This window comes from Pipistrellus hanaki (genome assembly GCF_964339955.1).
Source record: "Pipistrellus hanaki genome assembly, chromosome: 3".
In the NCBI taxonomy this organism is placed as follows: Eukaryota; Metazoa; Chordata; class Mammalia; order Chiroptera; family Vespertilionidae; genus Pipistrellus; species Pipistrellus hanaki.
The window spans coordinates 183,959,062-183,980,374 of NC_140505.1; the positions used below are offsets into that span (position 1 = coordinate 183,959,062).

The following is a 21,313-nucleotide window of genomic DNA, read 5'->3' on the forward strand; positions in this document are numbered from 1 at the left end:
GAAACAGCCCCGTTTCCTGTAAGGCCCCTGGGGTCCCAGAAGCACCATCTGGAGCTCAATCTCTGCTGGCCCCGGAAGGGCTGCGTGTGGGCTGCTTCCGGTGGTTCCCTGGCTTGCTGTGTGACTCTGAGCAAGGCCCTTCCTTCTCTGATCTTTAGGTTCCTTGCTTTAAAAAAGTGGGGAACATCCGGCCTGCGGGCCATATAAGGCCCAAGAAATCATTTGGTCTGGCCCTACCTGCCGAGGCATTAGGGGAGAGTTAATTTTAAATGATCAAATATAGCAGGCTAATTTTTAAACTGATAAATGTGTATGGCCACAAAAGATGTTACAAATATCCAAATGGCCCTTGGCAGAAAAACAGGCTCCCCACCCTGCTTTAAAAGGAAGTGGGAGGGACCTGTGAGCTGTGGGACCCTGAAGAGTCTGGGCCAAAGCACACCCAGCCCTAGCGGGTTTGGCTCAGTAGACTGAAGGTTGTGGGTCCAGTTCTTGTCAAGGACACGTACCCCAGTTGCAGACTCAATCACTGGCCCCAGTTGGGGCACCTGCAGGAGGCATCCTATTGATGTCCTCTCACATCGATGTTTCTGTCTCTCCCTCCCTCCCTCCACTTTAAAAACCAATGGAAAAAATGCCTCGATTAACAAAACAAAAAAAAATGTATCCCAGACTATCAGTTTGGGATGACCCAGATGTTACAGGGACAGGAAGACCCCTTCAGTCTTTCAGACCTCCACCTTCCCTCATTTGTAGTCTGTCCATCCAACTGTCTGTTGTCTGTCTGTCCTGCAAGTGCCTCTTGAGTAGCCCCTGTGCCAGGCACTGCCCTGTCCTCAGCTCACAGCCTGGCATGGAACCTGTGAGCCAGGAGCTCAGCATGACACGCTGAAAGCCGGGAGGGAGGGGACATGAGATGCCCGGCAAGGCCCAAATCTGTGAGGGGCTGGGGGGTCTGGTCAGAGGGAGGGACCCTTGGCTTCTGCTCGCTGGGGGAGTCATTCCCCAGGTTCCGTGTGTCAATTCAGACAGAGGCGGGGAGCCCAGCGCAGGAGGCCCAGAGCCTTTGGAGCCCGTGGGCTGGAATGGGGGCGCAGGAAGGGAGTGGGCCCTGCCTCTTAAAGGGGGACCCCACCTCCACCCAGGAGCAGTGGGACTTCCCAGACCTGAAGCCACACTTCCACTTCTATTTGTGGGGCTGGAGGCAGCAGCTCGTGTTGTGTTTTTTTTTTAGCAACCGCAGCACACTGCTCATCCGCTCATGGCCGCCAAGAGAAACAGGCAGCATGCTGCTCGCCTGGGGAGCCTGCCCTGCTGTCCTGATGCCCCTGCCCCCGGCCGCCATGGGCCTCCTGGCCAGGGCACAGGCAAACAGGCAGGTGACGGGCCAGCCCTAGGCCTGGCGCCGAACTAGACCTGAGCATGCATCCTCTCCCTTTTTCCTCATAGCTGCCCTGCGAAATGGGAAACAGGCTCAGAGCATGCAACCTCTCTCTTAGTCCTCATAGCTGCCCTGCGAAATGGGAAACAGGCTCAGAGAATGAATAAAGGCCACCTGTCATCATGTACTTCATTTAGCACATCCTCCAGGGACACTGGTGTCCCCATTTAGGGCCCAAACCATTGCCACCTGCCTTCTGAGCCTACACACCTGTCAGCGGCTGTCCTCTGCGCCTGGGGTTAAGGTGCAGGGCCATGAAGGTTGTGCTGGAGGCCGCATGCCCCGGCCCCACCCCAGCATTTCCCGGGAAGTCCTGTCAACTGGAGCCGGAGGAAGGACGTTTTGGAGCCCCAGCAATCATACCACACTCCCCACTGCTCCGGGCGGAAGCCTCCACTCAGGGCAGCACTGATGGCCAAACAAGCCATGTGGCAAAGTGTCTAAAACGGGAGATTCTATCTCAGTCCTGCGGCCCACAGCTGACCCCTGCTACCACCACTGCACTGCCCCCGCCACTCGCCTCCCTGCCCACATCCTGCCCCAGCTTCACGGCAGACGCTTCCCAGGCTGTCACACCTCCTCAGCCCGTACCGAGGCCTCAGGCTCAAAGCAGCCACGGGATTCCGGGGGCGGTGGTGGCAGGGACCAGCATTTCTGGGTCTCCAGGTGGTGCCCTCTGGCACAGCAGGAGAGCGCATGGGGGCTTTGGAGAGCTGGTGTCAGGGCTGCTTTCTAACTTGGTCTCCACCCCTTAACCAACTAGGAACCTCGGGGCAAGAACCTCAGTTGGCTCACCTGTAAAATGGAGGCAATACCAGCCTCACTGGAGGATGGGCTAAAGTACATGACAATAAGTGCCATTGTCCCACGGCAGCAGGTCAGGCACATTTAGGGGGCAACTGAGGCAGGCAAAGGGTCTTTGCATTGCTGACTTTGCAGGCGAGGCACTGTCCTAAGCACTTTATATATTGACTCTTTCAATCCTCAGCAGGTAGCTGCTATTATAAGGCCCACTTTACTGAGGACACTGAGGCTCAGAGAGGTAAACTACCTCACCCAAGGTCACCCAGCTAGCGAGAGGCCGAGCCCAGCCAGCTGGCTCCATCCACACCCTTAAGTTCACGCCCTTGCTGTCATTTGGGTAGGAAATAAGTTCACTGATGCAGGACCTCCCTTTGTGAGTTGAGTCAGCTGTGTGTTTTGAGCACCTTGCAGAGGCTTCAGCATGAGCCGGACAGGATTCGGGCCCTCCTGGAGAGGAGACCCAGCAAGGTCAACAAACCCCTGCAGTCCTAGCTGGTTCGGCTAGGTGGAGAGAGCATTGGCCCAAGGAATGAAGGGCCCAGGGTTTGATTCCGGTCAAGGGCACATACTGTAGTTGCAAGCTGCTCCCGGCCTTGTTCGGGGCATGTGTGGGAGGCAACCAGTCTGTGTCTCACATCAGTGCTTCTCTCTTTGCTCTCCCCTCCCTTTCACTCTCCAAAAACCAATGGGAAAATATCCTCAGCTGAGGTTTAACAACAAAAACCCTTGCAGGGCCATGCGAAAGGTCTTGTGATTGGAATAGGGGTTGGCTGGCGACCTCCGAGGGCCCCTTCTGCATCTGCAGTCCTAACACTTCTAACTACTTCAACACCCACTGATGGAAACTTCCGAGTCCAAAAATCTCTGGTTACAACACCCTTCAAGGAACAGCCTATGATCCTTCAATTTTTTGGGCCTGCCAACCTTTTATGATTCACCATCAAAGTGTGCTTGAACTTAAATATACCCTAAAATGTAGGCCTCGCCTAGCCAAAGGCACGGCACCCCACCCAGGCCTCGCAGAAGAGCCAAGTGCCTCTCCTGCGGAGACTGGATGGGAGGGGAGGCTGGAGCTCACGTGGCCTGATTATACGGGGCTCAGGGTGTTTCCCCAGCAGCTGCTGCCACAGCCCAGGGACTGGCTGCTCCCCAGGCTGGAGCTGGGGCTCGGGCCGGGGCAGGTCTAGGAGGCACAGAAGTAGAAGCCCCCGTGTGGTCCAGGCTGCAGGTGGGGCTGACACAGGGTGGGGATGCCAGGTAGCTTGTAGATTAAGGTGACCAGACGTCCCGCTTTTGGCGGGACAGTCCCGATTTTTAATAATTTGTCCCGCGTCCCTTGTGTTTAAAAAAAAAGTCCCAATTTCTGGAAAGAAATCAGGACTTTTTAAAAATGCCAAGGGACTGGAAGTGCCCGGCTAGCTCAGTCGGTAGAGCATGAGACTCTTAAAATGCCAAGGGACGCGGGACAAATTGTTAAAAATCAGGACGTCTGGTCACCTTACTGTAGATCTCCCACATGGCAGGTCAGTGGTAACCTGGTGTCAGGCTGCTGGCTCAGGGTCTGTTTCCTAATTCTGCACACAGTAGGTGGTGCCTGCTGCAGGGAGAGGGGAAACTGAGCCACCATGAAGTTCCGGGTTCTGGCCAGTGAGGAAGGTGGAGAGGACAGGACTGGAACCCAGACATTGAGACCCAGCCCCACATTTTAAGAAGCCAGGTCTACACTGGACTTGTGTCTCCCCTCATAGAGGCATTCTTCAAGCCCTGCTCCCTTCCCACAATCCCCTCCGGGGGCTTCCAGGTGGGGCAAGGCGTGTGGGAGCTCCTCACGCTGGCCTGAGCCTTCGACCCAGGGGCCGCCAGCTTCTCCCACTCAGGTGGGAGTCTCTGGTTCAAGCAGCAACAGCTGAGGGTTCCCGTTTCCACCCCTCCCCACCCCCTGGGGCCCGCCTGACTCTGAGGAGTGGAGAGGCAGCCAGAGTCCAGCAAGTGCCCACTGGGAGCCAGGCCCCATGCTGGGCACTGGAACACATGCCCGAGGCCAACTGCCTGCCCTAGAGAAGTGCCCAGTCTGCCCACTCGCACAAGCAGGTACTCAGTAATCCTCAAACTGAACTGAAACTAGCAAATCAAAGTGCGGGGCTCTCCCCTGCGCCCTTCTTCCGCACCCACCCGGGGCACCTGGTCTCTAAGGGGTGCACAGCTCCGAGGAAGGAGGGCCCCGTTCCCAAAGGCTCTCATCTTGTATTAGCTAGCAGTTAGCTCGGAGCACCTTCTGTGTGCCCAGCTGTTTCATATGCAGAACCAGATGTAACTGCTGCTGAGTTTGGAGGGGCAGAGCAGCACCCATATCACTGCCTTACAGGAGAGAGGGGCGGGCCCTGAGGGGTTTGCCGGAAGGGACTTTGCAGGTGGAGGAGGACTGTGGTGCGGGGCTGGGGGAGAGCAGGGTGTAGGCGACTGCTCTGGGAGCGTTGGCTGTGGCTGGAGGGTGGCTGTCATCCCCTTTAGAGGGGTGAGGGGAGCCCTAGCTGGTTTGACTCAGTGGATAGAGTGTCCGCCTGCGAACTGAAGGGTCCTGGGTTCGATTCCGGTCAAGGGCACATGCCAAGGTTGCCAGCACAGTCCCCAGTGTGGGGCGTGCAGGAGGCAGCCAATCAATGATTCTCATCATTTATGTTTCTGTCTCTCTCTCCCTCTCTCTTCCTCTCTGAAATCAATAAAAAAAATTAATAATTTTTAAAAAATAAAGGGGTTAGGGGAGAAGGATCATGGATGCTGTAATATCTTGTCTGCTCTTTGAGCCCCACAGGCCAGGAAGCCGGCTCATCAGGCCACCAGAGACATCAAGACCCAGTTCCAGGGACTTAGCCAAGGGCACGCAGCAGCAGGATGACCCCAGGCAAATGCCCAGCGGGGAAGCGTCGCTGGTCATCCGATGAGAGGAGGGGCAGCCAGCAGGGCCACGGCTCCTGGGGGAGGGGAGGGGAGGGGAGGGGCGGAGACAGTCCTGGCTGCCGGGAGGGAGGGCCTTGGGGAGGGAGTCCAGGGCAGCAGCATCCTTCGGCAGGTCCAGCCACACCGGAGGTCAGGGAGGCCCGTCCCTGGCCTCCGTCTCCTAAGCCTGGAACCCCTTTTCCCTTCGAGTGGGGTGCAAAGGTTATTTCACCCCGGCGGCGGGCCGGGGGCGGGGCGGCGGAGCGGGCTCACCTGCCTCCCGCACCGGCGCCGGGTGCGGCGGAGGCGGGGCCGCGCACACACCTGTGGACGCCCGGGCGGACGGCCGGGGCCCGCGGGAGCCCGGAAGGCGGGGAGAGCGAGAACCCAAACTTGCGGAGGGGAGTGACCTGGGGGCCGGGGCGGAGCCGGAGCGGGCGGCGGGAGCGCGCGGGCGGGAGCGCGCCGGCCCAGGAAGCGGAGAGCGCCGCCCACCCGCCCGGGAGAGCGCTGCGGCCACGGGCAGCTGGGCCGGGGGCTGCCGGCCCTCGACCCCCGCAGGGACCCGCCGCCGCCAGCCCGCCCCCAAGATGATGAAGAGGCAGCTGCACCGCATGCGGCAGCTGGCCCACACGGGCAGCCTGGGCCGGTGAGTGGCCGCCCCGTCCCTCCAGCCCGCGCTCACCCCCGCCTGACCCGAGGGGAGGGGGAGGCAGCCGGACCTCTGGCTAACCAGGGCCCTGCCGCCCCCCTCCCCTCCGAACTCACCCCTCTTCCCCGCTGGAGCAAGAGGGAAAGGCACCCTCCCCCCCCCCCCCCCCCCTTAGAGCGGGGTGCAGGGAGGATCGGGGATGCTGAGTCTCCTCTGCCTCCATGGGCCTCGGGATGCCCGCGCCTCCCTGGTCTCACTTGTCCCCTCCGTGCAATGGGACAGCCGTCTCGGGGTGTCCGGTGGGGGAGGGGCGGCCAGGGCCCCAGACCTTGGGGGAGGGGAGGAGACTGGGCCCGGGCTGGTGGGAAGAGCCTGTTCCTGTCCGCCGTGTGCCCCACTCCCCCAGCCCGGGGCCGCTTCTCTGTCCTGCTTCTGCTTTCCCAGCCTCAGGTGGAAACAGCGCCCGGCCTCCCCAGCCTCAGCCTCCCCTCTCCACCCCCCAGCTGGTGGAGTGGAGGCCGGAAGTTTGGGGAGCTCCCCTGGCCTGTCTCCTCTTCCCCCTGCGCTGGGTGTTTCTCATCTCTGGGCCCAGGGGAGGGGACGGTGCCCGCAGAGCTGGTTCCAGCCTCACACACACAGATGCCTGTGGGCCTGGGCAGCCAGGCCACCTGGTGCCGGGCCCGCGTCCCCATGTGTCCGGGGCAGGCAGGGGCCTGGGGCCTGCCCACCGCTGCAGTCCAGAGTCCTCTGTGACTGACAGCCCCAGAGCCTGCGCTCACACACTTCCCGTTCTTGGGGCGGCAGAGAGAGAGAGAGGCTGGGCCCTGGGTGGCTCCCCCAGTCTCCCCTTTGGTTTCATCAGCCCTGGACTCAGCCCTGGGCGGAGGAGGAAAAGCCTGTATCCTATTGCTATCCCCATGGAATGTGCTCTGACTGGGATCAGCGGGCGGCCACCCAGGGCGGGCCCAGTGGGGAGGGGCACTGGAAGCACCTGGGGTTCAGGTGCTCTGTTTGGGGGGGGGGCGGGCAGAGGGGTCCTCATCTGGGCCAGCTCAGCAGAAGCTCTCCCCGCCTCGCCCCCCTCCATAGCACCCCGGAGACGGAGACTGCCGAGTTCCTGGGTGAGGACCTCCAGCAGGTACATGCCTGGGCCAGCTGCGGGTGGCAAGGCAGGTCCCTGCAGGCTGTCAGCAGAGGGCTGGGCAGGGACGCCAGTTGGGGGCCTCGGTTGAGTCATTCCCCAAGCTTCGGGCCACAAGGTCCCCAGAAGGAGGGGAGGGGAACGTGGTTCCTGCTCTGGGAACGAACAGGGCAGTGGGGAGGGGGCAGTAATGAACAGGGCAGCAGGGAGGGGGCAGTAACCTCCCGGAATCCATACCCCCCCCCCGCCCCTCCCAGGTGGAGCAGCGGCTGGAGCCAGCCAAGCGAGCGGCCCACAATGTCCACAAGCGGCTGCAGGCCTGTCTGCAGGGCCAGAGCGGGTCGGATATGGACAAGCGGGTGGTGAGTGGGGGTCCCAGGGAGGAGGGGGCCTGGCTGAGACGCCTCTGTCCAATGGGGGAGTGATGTGGGGGCTGGGGTCTCCCTGCCAGTCTGAGCCTCTGGGGGTGAAGACTGCTCTTTCCCAAGGCCCCTGGCACCCCATTCCTGAGGCCCCATGTCTTCCCCATCCCTTCTTGGCCCCACCCCCCTCTGCACCAATCCCAGAGCCAGGGCCAGCCTGCTGACTGCACCTGAACTTCCTTGTCCAATCAGGCCCTGCAATCTGGGAGGGCTTCCTGAAGGGAGTGGCATTGAGCTGGCTTTTGAGTGATACTCACAGGAATTCATCAACAGCAGCATTTACGGGCTGTTTACTGTCAGCGTGTTGCTAAGATGTGTCAGTGCAGTGCCTTGCTCAACGCTGACAGCGGGAGGTGGGGGCTGCTAAAAAGAGCTCTTATGAGGAACCGGAGACTCACAGAGGTAAAGAGGGTCCAGCAAGGTAGTAAGTGGCCAAACCAAGATTTGAACCCTGACCCTCGTGACCAAGGCTGGTGCTGTCTGTAACTCCAGGCGGGGATGGGTCAGGCGTGTTCTGGAATCCGTCAACAGTCCAGCGCAGCCGGAGCTCTGGGGAAGGGGAGCGTAGGGGCGTGGAGGGTTTGTGGCAGCCGCCTGTGCCTGGGGCAGGGAGAGCCACTCGGAGGCCCGTCTCCAGCTCCCCCACTCTCCCTCCCGCTGTGTGACCTTGGCAAACCCGTGGCCTCTATTCTCAGTGCTCCGGTCTGGAATGGGATTTGGTCCTTCCCTCCACCGCCATCCAGCGGCTTCTGGGAATGGGAAAGGGGACCCCAGTGGTCCCCAGGAGAGGTCACCCCCACCAGGCCTTGTCATCACCCTGCTTCCACTCCCACCTGTGACGGGGGCCCTCCTGGGGTCCCTCCTCCCACTTCCAAGCCCAGTGCCTGGGGGTGGGGTGTTCTGCCCCCGGGGACACCCTGAGGGGTGAAGGGAGGCCCGGAGGCAGCACAGGCCTCACGCTCACAGCGCCCTGCCCCTCCCTGCAGAAGAAGCTTCCCCTCATGGCTCTGTCCACCACGATGGCCGAGAGCTTCAAGGAGCTGGACCCCGACTCCAGCATGGGGTGAGCACGGACAGCGGCCTCGGCTCTCGCCTGGAGAGGCCAGGAGGGATCTGGGCAGGGAGGGCAGCTGCAGTGGAAGGATGACTAGGGAGGGGGAGTGTCTGGGCTGAGGACAGAGTCCAGGGCAGTGAGGGCGGCCCGGCCTGGGAGGGTGTTGGGCTGAAGGATGAAGGAGAGAGGGAAGGGGCAGGAGGTGACGGGGAGGAAAAGCCCAACCGAGTCCTTCTAGATTGGGGCGAGCGGCTCCGGGAGCCGGGGCCCACTGGGTGCTGTGTCCACAGGAAGGCCTTGGAGATGAGCTGTGCCATTCAGAACCAGCTGGCTCGCATCCTGGCCGAGTTTGAGATGACCTTGGAGAGGGATGTCCTGCAGCCGCTCAACAGGCTGAGTGAGGTGACCCCTAACCCCTGCCCGCGGCCTCCCCAGCCCCTCCCTCCCACCTCCCCAGCCCACTCATCCTCCCTCCCCACGCCTGCCCCAGGAGGAGCTGCCGGCCATCCTGAAGCACAAGAAAAGCCTGCAGAAGCTGGTGTCCGACTGGAATACCCTCAAGAGCAGGTGGGAGCCACAGCGTGTGGTGGGGTCCATGCCTGGGTCGGCCCACAGGGTGGCCATGGGGCTCCGAGGCCCTTCCCATACTAGGAGGACAATGCAGGGCCCCTGGGTACAGGGTGTCCTAGGAACACATATGTGAGGGTACATGTAAGGGTATCTCTGTGCATGTGTGTGTGCACGTGCTTATGCCTGCTGCAGTGACCCCAAAGCCCAAGAGAGCCAGCCATACACAATCCTCCAGGACCTTCTACTCTGGAGTTGGATGGTTGTGGCCACCAAGTCTACCACCAGGTGGCGCCCCCGAGCACTCATGGCCCAGGCCCAGTGGAGCTCTGGGATTTGTAATTATAAATCCCCAAATCCTGTGGTCACGCACATGAAAGGGACACTTGGCTCTGGACATGCAATGGGGACCGTGACCACTCCACCTTGGGATCACCCCCAGGCTCAGCCAGGCAGCTAAGAACTCGGGCAGCGGCCAGGGCCTGGGTGGCGGCCCAGGCAGTTACAGCCACACCACCACGGCCAACAAGGTGGAGACGCTGAAGGAGGAGGAGGAGGAGCTGAAGAGGAAGGTGGAACAGTGCAAGGTGAGGGGGCACTTGCGGTTCCCTGGGTGGGTGGGGGTGGCGGGGTGGGCACTGTTCTCATTTCATAGGTGAGGAAACAGCTGGGGGTCACCCAGGTCTTGGTGTATTTGCTAAGTGAATGAATGAATAAAGGTGAATGAATGAATGGTGCATGACATAAGGGTATGGGGACTCAGAGGTGAGGCCTGGAAGCTGGAGTTCTAGGCGCTTCCGGGGGGCTGTCCCCAGTGCAGACTTGGCAGAGAGAGGAGAGCTGGCTGGACCCTCCACCCACAGCTTGAGCAAGTGACCAGCCCCTCTAAGCCCCACCTTACCCCGGGCACAGCCTCACTGACATAAGCCCTCCCCTCTCTGTCTCCAAGGACGAGTATTTGGCCGACCTGTACCACTTTGCCACCAAGGAGGACTCATACGCCAACTACTTCATAAACGTGAGTTCCAGACGGGGCTCCAGCCACCCAGAGCTCTGGTGGACGCCAGAGCCAGAGGCCTCTGAGGCCCCCGGGGAGCCAGTGGGCGAGAAGGGTCAACTCTCGCGGAAGGAGGCTCGGCTTCCCTCACTCTCCCCCGGCCCCGCAGCTCATGGAGATTCAGGCCGATTACCACCGCAAGTCTCTGAGCTCGCTGGACGCAGCCCTGGCGGAGCTGAAGGAGAACCACAGCCAAGCAGGTGAGGACACAGACCGTCCCTGACCCCACACTCCCGACCCCCACGTGCTCAGGCCTGTTCAGAAGCTTGCACTCCATCCCCCAAAGGCGATGGGGAGCCATAGATGGTTCTGAGGAGGGGAGGGCGCGATTCGGTTTGTGGTGGAGAGATGGCTGCGTGGAGGGTGGAGTGGGGTGGGGCGGAGGTGCAGGACTGGAGCCAGGAGACCTGTTAGGAGGCAGGAGGAAGTGTTGGTGTCTGGATGGCATGGAAGCAGTGGACGTGGGCAGATTTGAGAGACGTGTTAGATGGTGTCAGGGTGTGTGAATGGGCGGTTGGGTGGGAGGTGGTACCGTTAGCCGGAGCAGCAGTCACTGAGGATGTCTGGGGGTGCTCCTGGCTGCCCGGGGGTGGAAGGACCCTGGGCTGATCCGTCTTGTCCCCGCAGACCCCTCCCCTTCGATGACGGCCGCCCCCTCCTCCAGGGTGTACGGGGTGCCCCTGGGAGCTCACCTGCAGGAGCTGGGCCGGGACATCGCCCTGCCCATCGAGGCCTGCGTGCTGATGCTGCTCTCCGAGGGCGTGAAGGAGGAGGTGGGACCCACGGGGGCACGGGGGGCGGGAGCAACGGGCCCTCAGCCTACCCCGTGCTGTGCCCGTAATCTGCCCTTAGAGCAGGTCCTGGGAGAAGGCATGGCCTCCTGCTGCTGAAGTGACACCTCCCTCTTAGTGATGCTCACGTGGTCCAGGCTGTGAGCCTTTTGCTCTGAGGGACTCATTATCCCAGTAACCCTCCAAGGGGCTCAGTGGCTGCATTTACAAGGGGAGACGGAGATCATGAGGTGGAGGTGCCCAGCTGCACGTGAGCAGGTGGCAGTAATGTCCTTGCTGCATGTGCCCTCTCCGTCCTTGGCTCTCAGGATTGCTGGTCCATCAGCTCTTTCTCGAGGACAGACCCTGAGGAGGCGGAAGTACTCCAAGACAGGCTCCCGCTCACCCTGCGGGCCTCCTCGCTCCCTCCCTCCCCTAACCAGACGCCTGTCTCCCCACGACCTGCCCCAGCCCCTCCCAGACTCCCCCTTTGCTCAGAATCCAAGGACCCTGGTGTCCACTCTGCCTGCCAGACCAGGGGGGACCCAGGGCCAGTGAGGGCCAGCCACCTGCCCCAACCCATGAGTGACGCAGGGCCTTCCGGCCAGGGTGTCCTGCCCACCCACCCCTCCATGACCCCACCTGGTCCCTCTCCCCCCCAGGGCCTCTTCCGTCTTGCCGCTGGGGCCTCGGTGCTGAAGCGCCTCAAACAGACGATGGCCTCGGACCCCCTCGGCCTGCAGGAGTTCTGCTCTGACCCCCACGCCGTAGCAGGTACCTGCCCCCAGGAGCCCTGGGTGGGCCCGCCCCCACATCCCTTCACCACCGCTGCCTGACAGGATAGTTTGCTTTAAGGCCTGATAACCTGCCCATAAACATGGCGGTCCTTAAAGCGGGGTTTGTACACTTTTCTGAGAACATGATCACTGGCCTTTATCATTTTCTCTAAACGGCCCGAGAAATGATAGTCCTAGACATGCTAGTGTGAACAAGGACCAGAGGCCGGGGAGAGAGAGCTGGGTACTGGGGTGAAGGTGGAGGTTTGGGCTGCCTCTGAGCTCACACCACCACGCCAGGTGCCCTCAAGTCCTACCTGCGGGAGCTGCCCGAGCCCCTGATGACCTTTGACCTCTATGACGATTGGATGAAGGCAGCCAGGTGAGGCTGGGGGCTGTGGGGAGAGGGGGCTGTAGAGGTGCCAGCCGGGGCTGGCTCACCAGGCCTGTTCCCCTCCGCAGCCTGAAGGAGCCCAGGGTCCGGCTGGAGGCCCTCCAGGAGGTGTGCGGCCGCCTGCCCCCGGAGAACCTCAGCAACCTCAGGTGAGCCCACACTGACCCCGGCCCCCGCGAGGCCCGGCCCTGTGGGGACTCCGGGGCCTGGGTTTGAGTCCTACCTCCTTGTTCTAAGCAACATTTCTGAAAACACAGCTTAGATGTACTCGTCATATTTTTATTCTTTTATCTTTTGTTTTAAATAAGGAACACTTCGCGAATTTGCGTGTCCTCCTTACACAGGGGCCATGCTAATCTCTGCACGGCTCCGGTGTTAGCATTGTGCTGTGGAAGCAAGCACTGTGCTACTCATATTTTTAAAGATATATATATATATATATATATATATATATATTTTTTTTTTTTTTTTTTTTTTTTTTAATTGATTTCAGAGAGGAAGAGAGAGGGGGAGAGGGACAGAAATATCAATGATGAGAGAGAATCATTGGTCAGCTGCCTTCTACATGCCCCCTGCTGGAGATTGAGCTCCCAACCCGGGCATGCGCTCTGGCCAGGAATCAAACCGCTGGGGCCTCGGTGATGAAGCACCTCAGCAGACATGGCCTACGACCCCGCAGCCATCCTGATTCGTAGGCTGACACTCAGTCACTGAGCAACACCAGCCGGGCTGACCTAATCATATTTCTGATACTAGACATTGAACTAAACACATACTTTGAACCTTTGAAGCCACACCACCTGGCTTCACATCCCACCTCTGTGACTGTGTGTCCCCGAGCAGGCAAAACCACCCCATAGATTCTCAGCTTAGCTCAGTGCCTGGCAAGTAGTAGCACTCAGCAGGTCAGCTAATTTAATCATCAAAAATTTTTATTTTTTATTTTTTAAAAATATATTTTATTGATTTTTTACAGAGAGGAAGGGAGAGGGATAGAAAGTTAGAAACATCGTGCCGAGACTGGTTTGGCTCAATGGATAGAGCATCGGCTTGGGAACTGAAGGGACCCGGGTTCGATTCCAGTCAAGGGCATGTACCTTGGTTGCGGGCACATCCCCAGTAGGGAGTGTGCAAGAGGCAGCTGATCAATGACACTCTCTCATCGATGCTTCTAACTCTCTATCTCTCTCCCTTCCTCTCTGTACAAAATCAATAAAATATATTTTTTTTTAAAAAGAAAAAAAAAAGTTAGAAACATCGATGAGAGAGAAATATCGACTAGCTGCCTCTTGCACACCCCCTACTGGGCAACCAAGGTATATGCCCTTGACCGGAATCGAACCTGGGACCTTTCCGCCCACAGACTGATGCTCTATCCACTGAGCCAAACCGGTTTTGGCTGTCAAAAAAATCTAAACCAGCCTGTGTGCTGTCCTGGCCACACTTTGGAACCCCAGGCTGGGAAAGGCTCCGTTTCGGGGGACACTGATGGGAGCTGGTAGCCCAGGCCCCGCCCCGGGCCCACGCCCGTCTCCTGTCTCCCCAGGTACCTGATGAAGTTCCTGGCACGTCTGGCCGAGGACCAGGAGGTGAACAAGATGACACCCAGCAACATCGCCATCGTCCTGGGGCCCAACCTGCTGTGGCCCCCCGAGAAAGAAGGGTGAGGGGCCGTGGCAGGGGAGGGTGGCAGGCCCTGGCCCTGCCTTTCTCCTGGGCCTCAGTGTCCTCCTCCTCGGAATGGGTTGAGCAGCTCCTGTTCTCAGGCTCCATGGAGAGCAGCCCAGAGGGACCCTGGACCCTCAGGGCTTTGGAGATAGCATTCTGGGTAATGGCAGGAATGGGGTGCTGAGAAGATCTGGTTTTAGCCCCTCCTCCACCCTCCCGAGATGGGCCTTAGCAAGTTCCTCCATTTCCTCATCTGTATGCTGATGAGAAATTACACTAAGTCCGAGGACTTTTGCTGTGGGTTCGGCGAGGTGCTGAGTGGAAGATGCTCTTGTGAGAGGTCACACTGGTCCCCTGGCCGCTCGTTTGCTGAATGCAGCTGCTGTCGAGGCTGCCTAGATCAGTGGTCGGCAAACTGCGGCTCCTGAGCCACATGCGGCTCTTTGGCCCCTAGAGGGTGGCTCTTCCACAAAACACCACGTGCGGGCACACACACACACACACACACACACACACACACACGTACGTACAGTGCGATTGAAACTTCGTGGCCCGTGCCCAGAAGTCGGTTCTCGGCTCTCAAAAGAAATTTCATTCGTTGTCCTGTTGATATTTGGCTCTGGTGATGAATGAGTTTGCCGACCACTGGCCTAGATCCAAGAAGTGTGGGAAGCTGCCCTGACCGAGGCGACGCCTGTCGTGTGTGAAGGACGGGAAGTTGGGGGTGTGAGCGGCATGTTTGCCCTCCGCAGCGTCTGTGAGCGTCTGAGAACAGGATGTGACGGCTTGGTCCTGTGTTCCCAGTGGCCGGCACGGGCCACACAGAGTTGGGGCCACTAAGTGATGGCTCACTTCACCCCCTTTGTCCCAGGGACCAGGCCCAGCTGGATGCAGCCTCGGTGTCGTCCATCCAGGTGGTGGGCGTGGTGGAAGCTCTGATCCAGAACGCAGACACCCTCTTCCCTGGAGGTGCAGCCCTGCCTCTGTGTGCAAGCCCCTCCGTGCCCTCCGTGCCCTCCGTGCCCACCTCGGTGCCCTCCAGACCAGCTCGGTCCCGGCAGCCCCGTGCACTCCCCGCGCGGCCTGTAGGAAGCTGCTTCTCCGCTCTGAGCCTCAGTTTCTCATCTGTAGAAGGGGGATGGTCCCGCCTGCTTCCTGCCGTTGGGAGGCTCCGGTGGGAGGGGGAAGGCGAAGCGTGGTCCGGACCGTCTCCGGGAAAAGGGAAGGTGGCCCCGGCGCCGGCTGTGCGGGGAGGCTGGTGGAGTCCCGGAAAGCTAAGGCCGGCTCTTCTGTCCGCAGACATCAACTTCAACGTGTCCGGCCTGTTCCCGGCCGCCACCCCCCAGGACAAGGTCAGCGATAGGCCGGCCTCTGAGGAGCTTCCAGCCATTGCCATGCCGGCCCCGGCCCCGGCCCCGGCCCCGGCCCCGGCTCCAGCCCCAGCTCCTACCCCGGCCCCAGTGCCTACCAAGGAAAGGTAAGGACTCTAAGGTATGAACGGCCCCAGGCGCCATCTCTCATGGCTCCCAGCAGCGATTTAGGAAATGGCATTGAGTTTTTATTCCAAACACCAGGTTTCCTGGTTTGGGGTGGGTGGGTGGAAGCTCTGAGATAATACTGCTCTCAGCCTCTGAAACAGTGCCTGGCACATAGTAGGTGCTCAGCAAATAGCCATACAACGCACTTGTGCATTGTATGGCTGTTTGCTGAGCACCTGCTATGTGCCGGGCACTGTTCCAGGCCACACGGATGTAGGGAACTAGTGAGCTGGTCACTGTGGGATGTGTCAGCACCTTCCAGTCTTCTCTCTGACCCCTGATCCCTGCCAAGCTGTCAGACTGCTGAGCCCAAACTGTGAATTTCCTCCCGTGAGCAAGACAGACAAAGCTGCCCTCAGAGCTGTGCTCCGGGGGCGGAGAGAGAATCAGCAAGTTCTCCCTGGAGAGGTCAACAAGGTCAGGCAGAGCTGCGTGCCGCCCCGCCCCGGAGAGCAGAGCAGGAGAGGGCGCCGAGGGGGGGCGGGGGAGGGCGCCGAGGGGGGGCGGGGGAGGGCGCCGAGGGGGAGCGGGGGAGGGCGCCGAGGGGGAGCGGGGGAGGGCGCGGGGGAGGGCACTGAGGGGGAGCGGGGAGGGCGCCGAGGGGGGGCGGGGGAGGGCGCCGAGGGGGAGCGGGGGAGGGCGCCGAGGGGGAGCGGGGGAGGGCGCCGAGGGGGAGCGGGGGAGGGCGCCGAGGGGGAGCGGGGGAGGGCGCCGAGGGGGAGCGGGGGAGGGCGCCGAGGGGGAGCGGGGGAGGGCGCCGAGGGGGAGCGGGGGAGGGCGCCGAGGGGGAGCGGGGGAGGGCGCCGAGGGGGAGCGGGGGAGGGCGCGGGGGAGGGCACTGAGGGGGAGCGGGGGAGGGCGCCGAGGGGGGGCGGGGGAGGGCGCCGAGGGGGAGCGGGGGAGGGCGCCGAGGGGGAGCGGGGGAGGGCGCGGGGGAGGGCACTGAGGGGGGGCGGGGGAGGGCGCCGAGGGGGAGCGGGGGAGGGCACTGAGGGGGGGCGGGGGAGGGCGCCGAGGGGGAGCGGGGGAGGGCACTGAGGGGGGGCGGGGGAGGGCGCCGAGGGGGAGCGGGGGAGGGCACCCAGGGGGGGTGGGAGAGGGCACTGAGGGGGAGCGGGGGAGGGCACCCAGGGGGGGTGGGAGAAGGCACTGAGGGGGAGCGGGGGAGGGCACCCAGGGGGGGTGGGAGAGGGCACCGAGGGGGAGCTGCCGCAGCCCCGGGGTCAGGAAGGGCCTGAGGAGGAGCCGGCTGAGCAGAGACCTGGAGGCAGGCAGGAGACCGCCCCTCTGTTCTTGTCCATGCTCTGGCTCCCAGGGAACAGAACATTCTAAAGATCAAAAAGAGGCCCAGCTGGCATGGCTCAGCCACTGAGCCAAACTATGAACCAGGAGGTCACGGTTTGATTCCCCGTCAAGGCGCACACCCAGGTGGCAGGCTCCATCCCCAGTGTGGGGTGTGCAGGAGGCAGCCGATCAATGATTCTCTCTCATCATGGATGTTTGTATCTCTCCCTCTTCCTTCCTCTTTGAAATCAACAAAAATATATATTTAAAAATATATCATGCCGAAACCAGTTTGGCTCAGTGGATAGAGTGTCAGCCTGCGGACTGAAAGGTCCCGGGTTGGATTCTGGTCAAGGGCATGTGCCTTGGTTGTGGGCACATCCCCAGTGGGGGTGTGCAGGAGGCAGCTGGTCGATGACTCTCCCTCATCGATGTTTCTAACTCTCCATCTTTCTCCCTTCCTCTCTGTAAAAAATCAATAAAATATGTTTAAAAAATAATTATATATATATATCTAGATATATATAGATATATATCTAGATATATATAGATATATATAGATATATATAGATATATATCTATCTCACAAGGAGGCTGAGAGCTGAAGCCGAGGGGAGGCCCTGCTTTCTCCCCGTCCTGGCCCCATAGGGGACCACGGACACTGCAGTCACCCAGCAGCCAGGGACTCTGGATGCAAACCCTGATGGATGCCAGCAACATCTTGGGGACAGGGGCAGCCTGGGGACGGGTCCCGTCCCCACCACCGGTGGAGGGCCCAAACCCGGCCTGTTGGCTGGGAGTCCCAGAGATATCTGGGAAATGGCCCAGCCTGAGCCTGACCTTCCTCTCCCTCGCAGGACGGAGTCTGAGGCTCCCCCCAGACCGGCCTCCCCCAAGGTCAGCAGGAGCCCCCAAGAGGCGGCAGCCCCCGTGGAGGACACGGCGCGGAGGAGTGAGTTGGCTGCGGAAGGAGGAGGGGTCAGAGGGGGGCCAGGGGTGGGCAGTCCAGACCGCCCCATGGTCTCAGGCATCCAGGGGAGGCCGAGAGACCAGGTGGCTACGAGCCAGTCTGTTGCCTCACACGCCGGGTTCAGAGTCCAGCTGGTGACCTTGGGCAGGTGACTCCAGCGTCCTGCGCCTCAGTGGACAGTAACGGCCCCTATCTGGTAGGGCTGTTGGGAGGATTAAATGCTGCTGCCTGGCTCATGCAGCAAATGCTCCATAAAGGCTGGCCATCGTGAGCATGGGGGGCAGCGGGACCCAAAGTCACAGAATGAAGATGGAGGACAGTCTTCAGCACAGGGAGGGGGGCGGGGTGCTGGTGGGGGAGAGACCTGGGCCTCCTCCTGGGCCCTTTGGGACATGCTTCTGTTGAGTTGGCCGAAAGCCAGGCCGGTGAGGTTCAGGTGCAGAGTCTTGTGAGGCCCTGGCCAGCCCAGGAGGTTCTAGAGTTTTCCACGGGGTACAGTGTAGAGCCGGGAGCAGGTGGAGCAGCTGCAGAGCCTCCAGACCTGCAGGAGCGGCGGGTCCCACAGGAGCCTCCCTGCGGGAAGCTGGCAGGTAGCCCCCCTTCCCGGATGCGGGGCAGTGACGGAGCACACGCCGAAGGACGGTCAGCATCACTGAGCTGGTCCTCACGGCAGCCCCAGGAGGCTGAGGACTCACCCATCTTCCCGATGAGAAAACCGAGGCCCCGGGGACAGGTGCTGTGTGTGTGCGGAGGCAGAGCTAGGACCGGAGTCCAGACCTCCTGGCCCATCCGGTCCTGTGGCGGCCTTGGGCCGTCTGGCCTGCGCAGTGGGGTCTGTGCACTGGAGGGGGGGGGGTAGTTCTGGTGGGCTTCCGAGAGGAGGTGAGCAAGAGCCCAGTGTCGGGGACAGGTAGCATTTCCTTCTTTGACGGGATTGTGCTGGACACCTGCTCGGCCCAGCACTGTGCGAGGCAGCCATACCTCAGACGGCCACATGTAGCTTACGTTCTGCTGAGGGAAGCAAGCAATATTCAAGTAAAATAAAAGAGAGAGTAGGAAGCCCTGTGAAGAAAATAGAACTGGAAAGTGTGACGGGGGCGGGGGGGGGGGGGGGAGGGAGTAGGGGGGCAGGGGCAGGGAGTCTCTAGCTGAGGGATGAAGGGACACGTAGAGGCTTGTGATGAGGAGCCGGCATGCACACAGTGTTCCCGCAGAAGGAGCAGCAGGTGCAAAGGTCCTGAGGCAGGGCCGAGCTTGGGGGTTTGGCCACAGGCGACACGGACCCCTTACCGCCCCTTTCCTTCCTCCGCAGCCAAGCGCCCAGCGCCCGCCCGGCCCACCATGCCACCGCCCCAGGTCTCCGGCAGCCGCTCCTCCCCTCCGGCCCCCGGCAGTCCTGTGATCCCCCGGGCTCTGCCTCGCCGTCTGGTTGGCAGCAGCCTCCGGGCCCCCACTGTGCCACCCCCACTGCCCCCCATGCCCCCCCAGCCTGTCCGGCGCCAGAGCCGGCGTTCACCAGCCTCCCCCAGCCAAACCTCCCCGGGTCCAGCCTCCCCCAGCCCGGTCTCCCTGAGCGCGCCTGCCCAGGGGGGCCTGGGGGAGGCCACGGAGGATGGGGACGGCCCTGAGGCTGTAGACAGCACCCCCACTCCCACGGCTGTGCCCCCTCAGCCTCGGCCCAGGAGCCTTGCCTCAGAGACCGACTGAGTGGGTGGCTCCTCCCCAAGAGCCCTCAGTGTCCCCTCTCTTCCAACTTGTCCTCCCAGGACACAGCCCTCACCCCTCCCGAGAGGGGGGGCCCCTAGCCTTTGCCTACAAGTGCCTCGGTGCCCGCTGGGTCGGCCCCGCGGCAAGGAGGACTCAGGACAGCCCTCCACGTCCAGTCCTTTTCCTCCTGGATCCACCGTGGTCTTGGGGGGCTCAGCCCACCCCCCACTCTCCGGCAAGGTCCCAGGGGAGCCACCAGGAGGAAGGAGAGCTTGCCTGCTCCTACTAGGACGTTGATTTTTCTCTTGACAACCTATTTTTTTGTAAGGCAGGTGAATAAATTATTTTGGACAAAACTGGAGCGAGCTGCCCAACAGATAGCTTTATTTTCTGTACTCGAAATAAAGAAGCCACTTTCGTAACGGGGAAAATTCAGCCTTTCTTTGCCTCCTTTCCTTTTTCCTGTCTGAGAGGATCGCAGCCAGAGCTTTTTGGCACTTGCTCTGGGCTGCACGCTGCTTTTCTGTGCAGGATTTCCATGCGACCCTCTCCTGGACGGCAGACCCCGTGACCTCTCACCGGTGAGGAGACAGGCTGAGAACATGACATGCCGAGGTCGCACGGTGCGTGTGGCATGGACCTAGGATTCCAGAGCCTGGACCTGCCCCTCCCGTCCTGGGCAACGGACCTAATTCCTCAGAGCTCTGGTTTCCTCGTCTGGGAAACGGGTGACAGCTCCCCCCGCAGAAGTGCTGTCTCGGTGACTAAATGAGACTCCTATAAAGACCTAAGCACCACCCTTCCCCTTGAGGCTGGCCCCCCAATCTAGGGAAGGCAGGAGAGGTTTCCCCAGGAGCAGGGATGGATCTGTCGGCCAACCTCCCCTGAGGCTGCCCTGCCAGACCTGGGCGAGGTCCCTGGCACGGCCCTGGTTGCTCCTGGGAACGGACAGGCAGAACTGACGGCTGGAATCCAGTGTCATGACACCGGAGCCCACATTGGCCCAATTAGGCACAAGCCGTCTGACCCGGGCTAGTGTGTGTCTGGAGGGCGGAGGTCACGGAAAGCTTCCTAGAGGAAGTGATAGCCGAGGGGAGTCTTTCAAGGGCTGGCCAGGTGGAAAAGTCAGGGAAGAAGGGAGACATTCCAAGCCACGGAGACCACCTGTGCAACCGTGACAAAGGCCAGGCCATTGGGGAGCAGGAAATACCTGGTTAGCTTATAGTAGGGGTGTCGAACTCAATCAGAGAAGGGGCCAAAATCTACAATCCAGCCTAAATCACGGGCCGAATGGTTTACTGAACAGTCATAAACTGACAATGTCATAAACTGACAGTGGAGTGCAGTGATGACAGCGCAGTGCGGGCCACATTGCAAGGCCTGGCGGGCTGGATTTGGCCCGCGGGCCTTGTGTTTGACACATGTGGCTTATAGGATGTGGCTTTTCCCAGGTCTCTGGAGCACCCACCGCTCCTGGAGGTGAAACAGGTCTTCAGAGCCTTCCCAGACTTCCCTCCCCAAGGGGGGCCTCGGCAGCTGGGTCACCCCATCACTGCCCTGGGCCACTGGCCACTGCTGCTCTGGCTCCTTCCCCTCCCCGGACTGCTTGGTGACAGCCTGTCTCTAGCCCAGAGCCTCTTCACCCTGGCCCCACAGTAGAATCCTTGATAATTAAAACAGAGAAACCAAAAATGCCAGGCCACCCCCCAAACAATTAAAGCAGACTCTTTGGGGTCCTACCACATATTGCTCCAGGGGTCTCTGCAGTATAGCCAGCCTAGAGGGTCACTGGTGTAGGCCCAGGGCCCCGGCGCTCAGGAAGATGCCAGGCGTCTCTCTCCCCATCAGACCCACACGCTCAGACCCGGAGCACCCACAGTTCAGAGGGCAAAGAGACTTGATCCAAAGGTGTCATCAGCTCCTTTAGTATCCGTTTTCCTCTTAGCAACCAGCTCTCCTAAGCTTCTGATTGGCTGAGGGGCGCAGGGCATTCGCGCCACAATTTCTACTTCTCACTCGTTATTGGCCCAGAAGAGCGTCAGTCTCCCATCCCCTTGGTGCCAATCGCGATCCCGCCCTTCTCCGCGAGCTCTGTTTGCACGCGACCTCGCCCCTTAACTTTGGCCTCTAT

At 60.9% G+C, this 21,313-nt stretch overlaps 1 protein-coding gene across 2 annotated transcripts; it reads left to right on the forward strand.

The window, feature by feature from the left end:
* Positions 1-5,598: 5,598 nt before the first annotated feature.
* SH3BP1 (SH3 domain binding protein 1) lies at positions 5,599-19,543 on the forward strand. 2 transcript variants are annotated; one of them, XM_084876774.1, is made up of 19 exons: positions 5,599-5,831; positions 6,924-6,972; positions 7,233-7,337; positions 8,384-8,460; positions 8,742-8,853; positions 8,942-9,018; positions 9,461-9,605; positions 9,968-10,036; positions 10,185-10,275; positions 10,703-10,848; positions 11,508-11,619; positions 11,922-12,003; positions 12,084-12,164; positions 13,562-13,678; positions 14,555-14,652; positions 14,983-15,096; positions 15,133-15,160; positions 17,363-17,457; positions 18,788-19,543. In XM_084876774.1, exons 1-19 carry the CDS (start codon positions 5,773-5,775, stop codon positions 19,180-19,182), a joined length of 2,052 nt encoding a protein of 683 aa, XP_084732900.1. In that variant the 5' UTR covers positions 5,599-5,772; the 3' UTR covers positions 19,183-19,543. The 2 variants fall into 2 exon arrangements, with proteins under 2 accessions (XP_084732900.1, XP_084732899.1); XM_084876773.1 differs by having other exon boundaries at positions 5,600-5,831; positions 14,983-15,160.
* Positions 19,544-21,313: the final 1,770 nt, after the last annotated feature.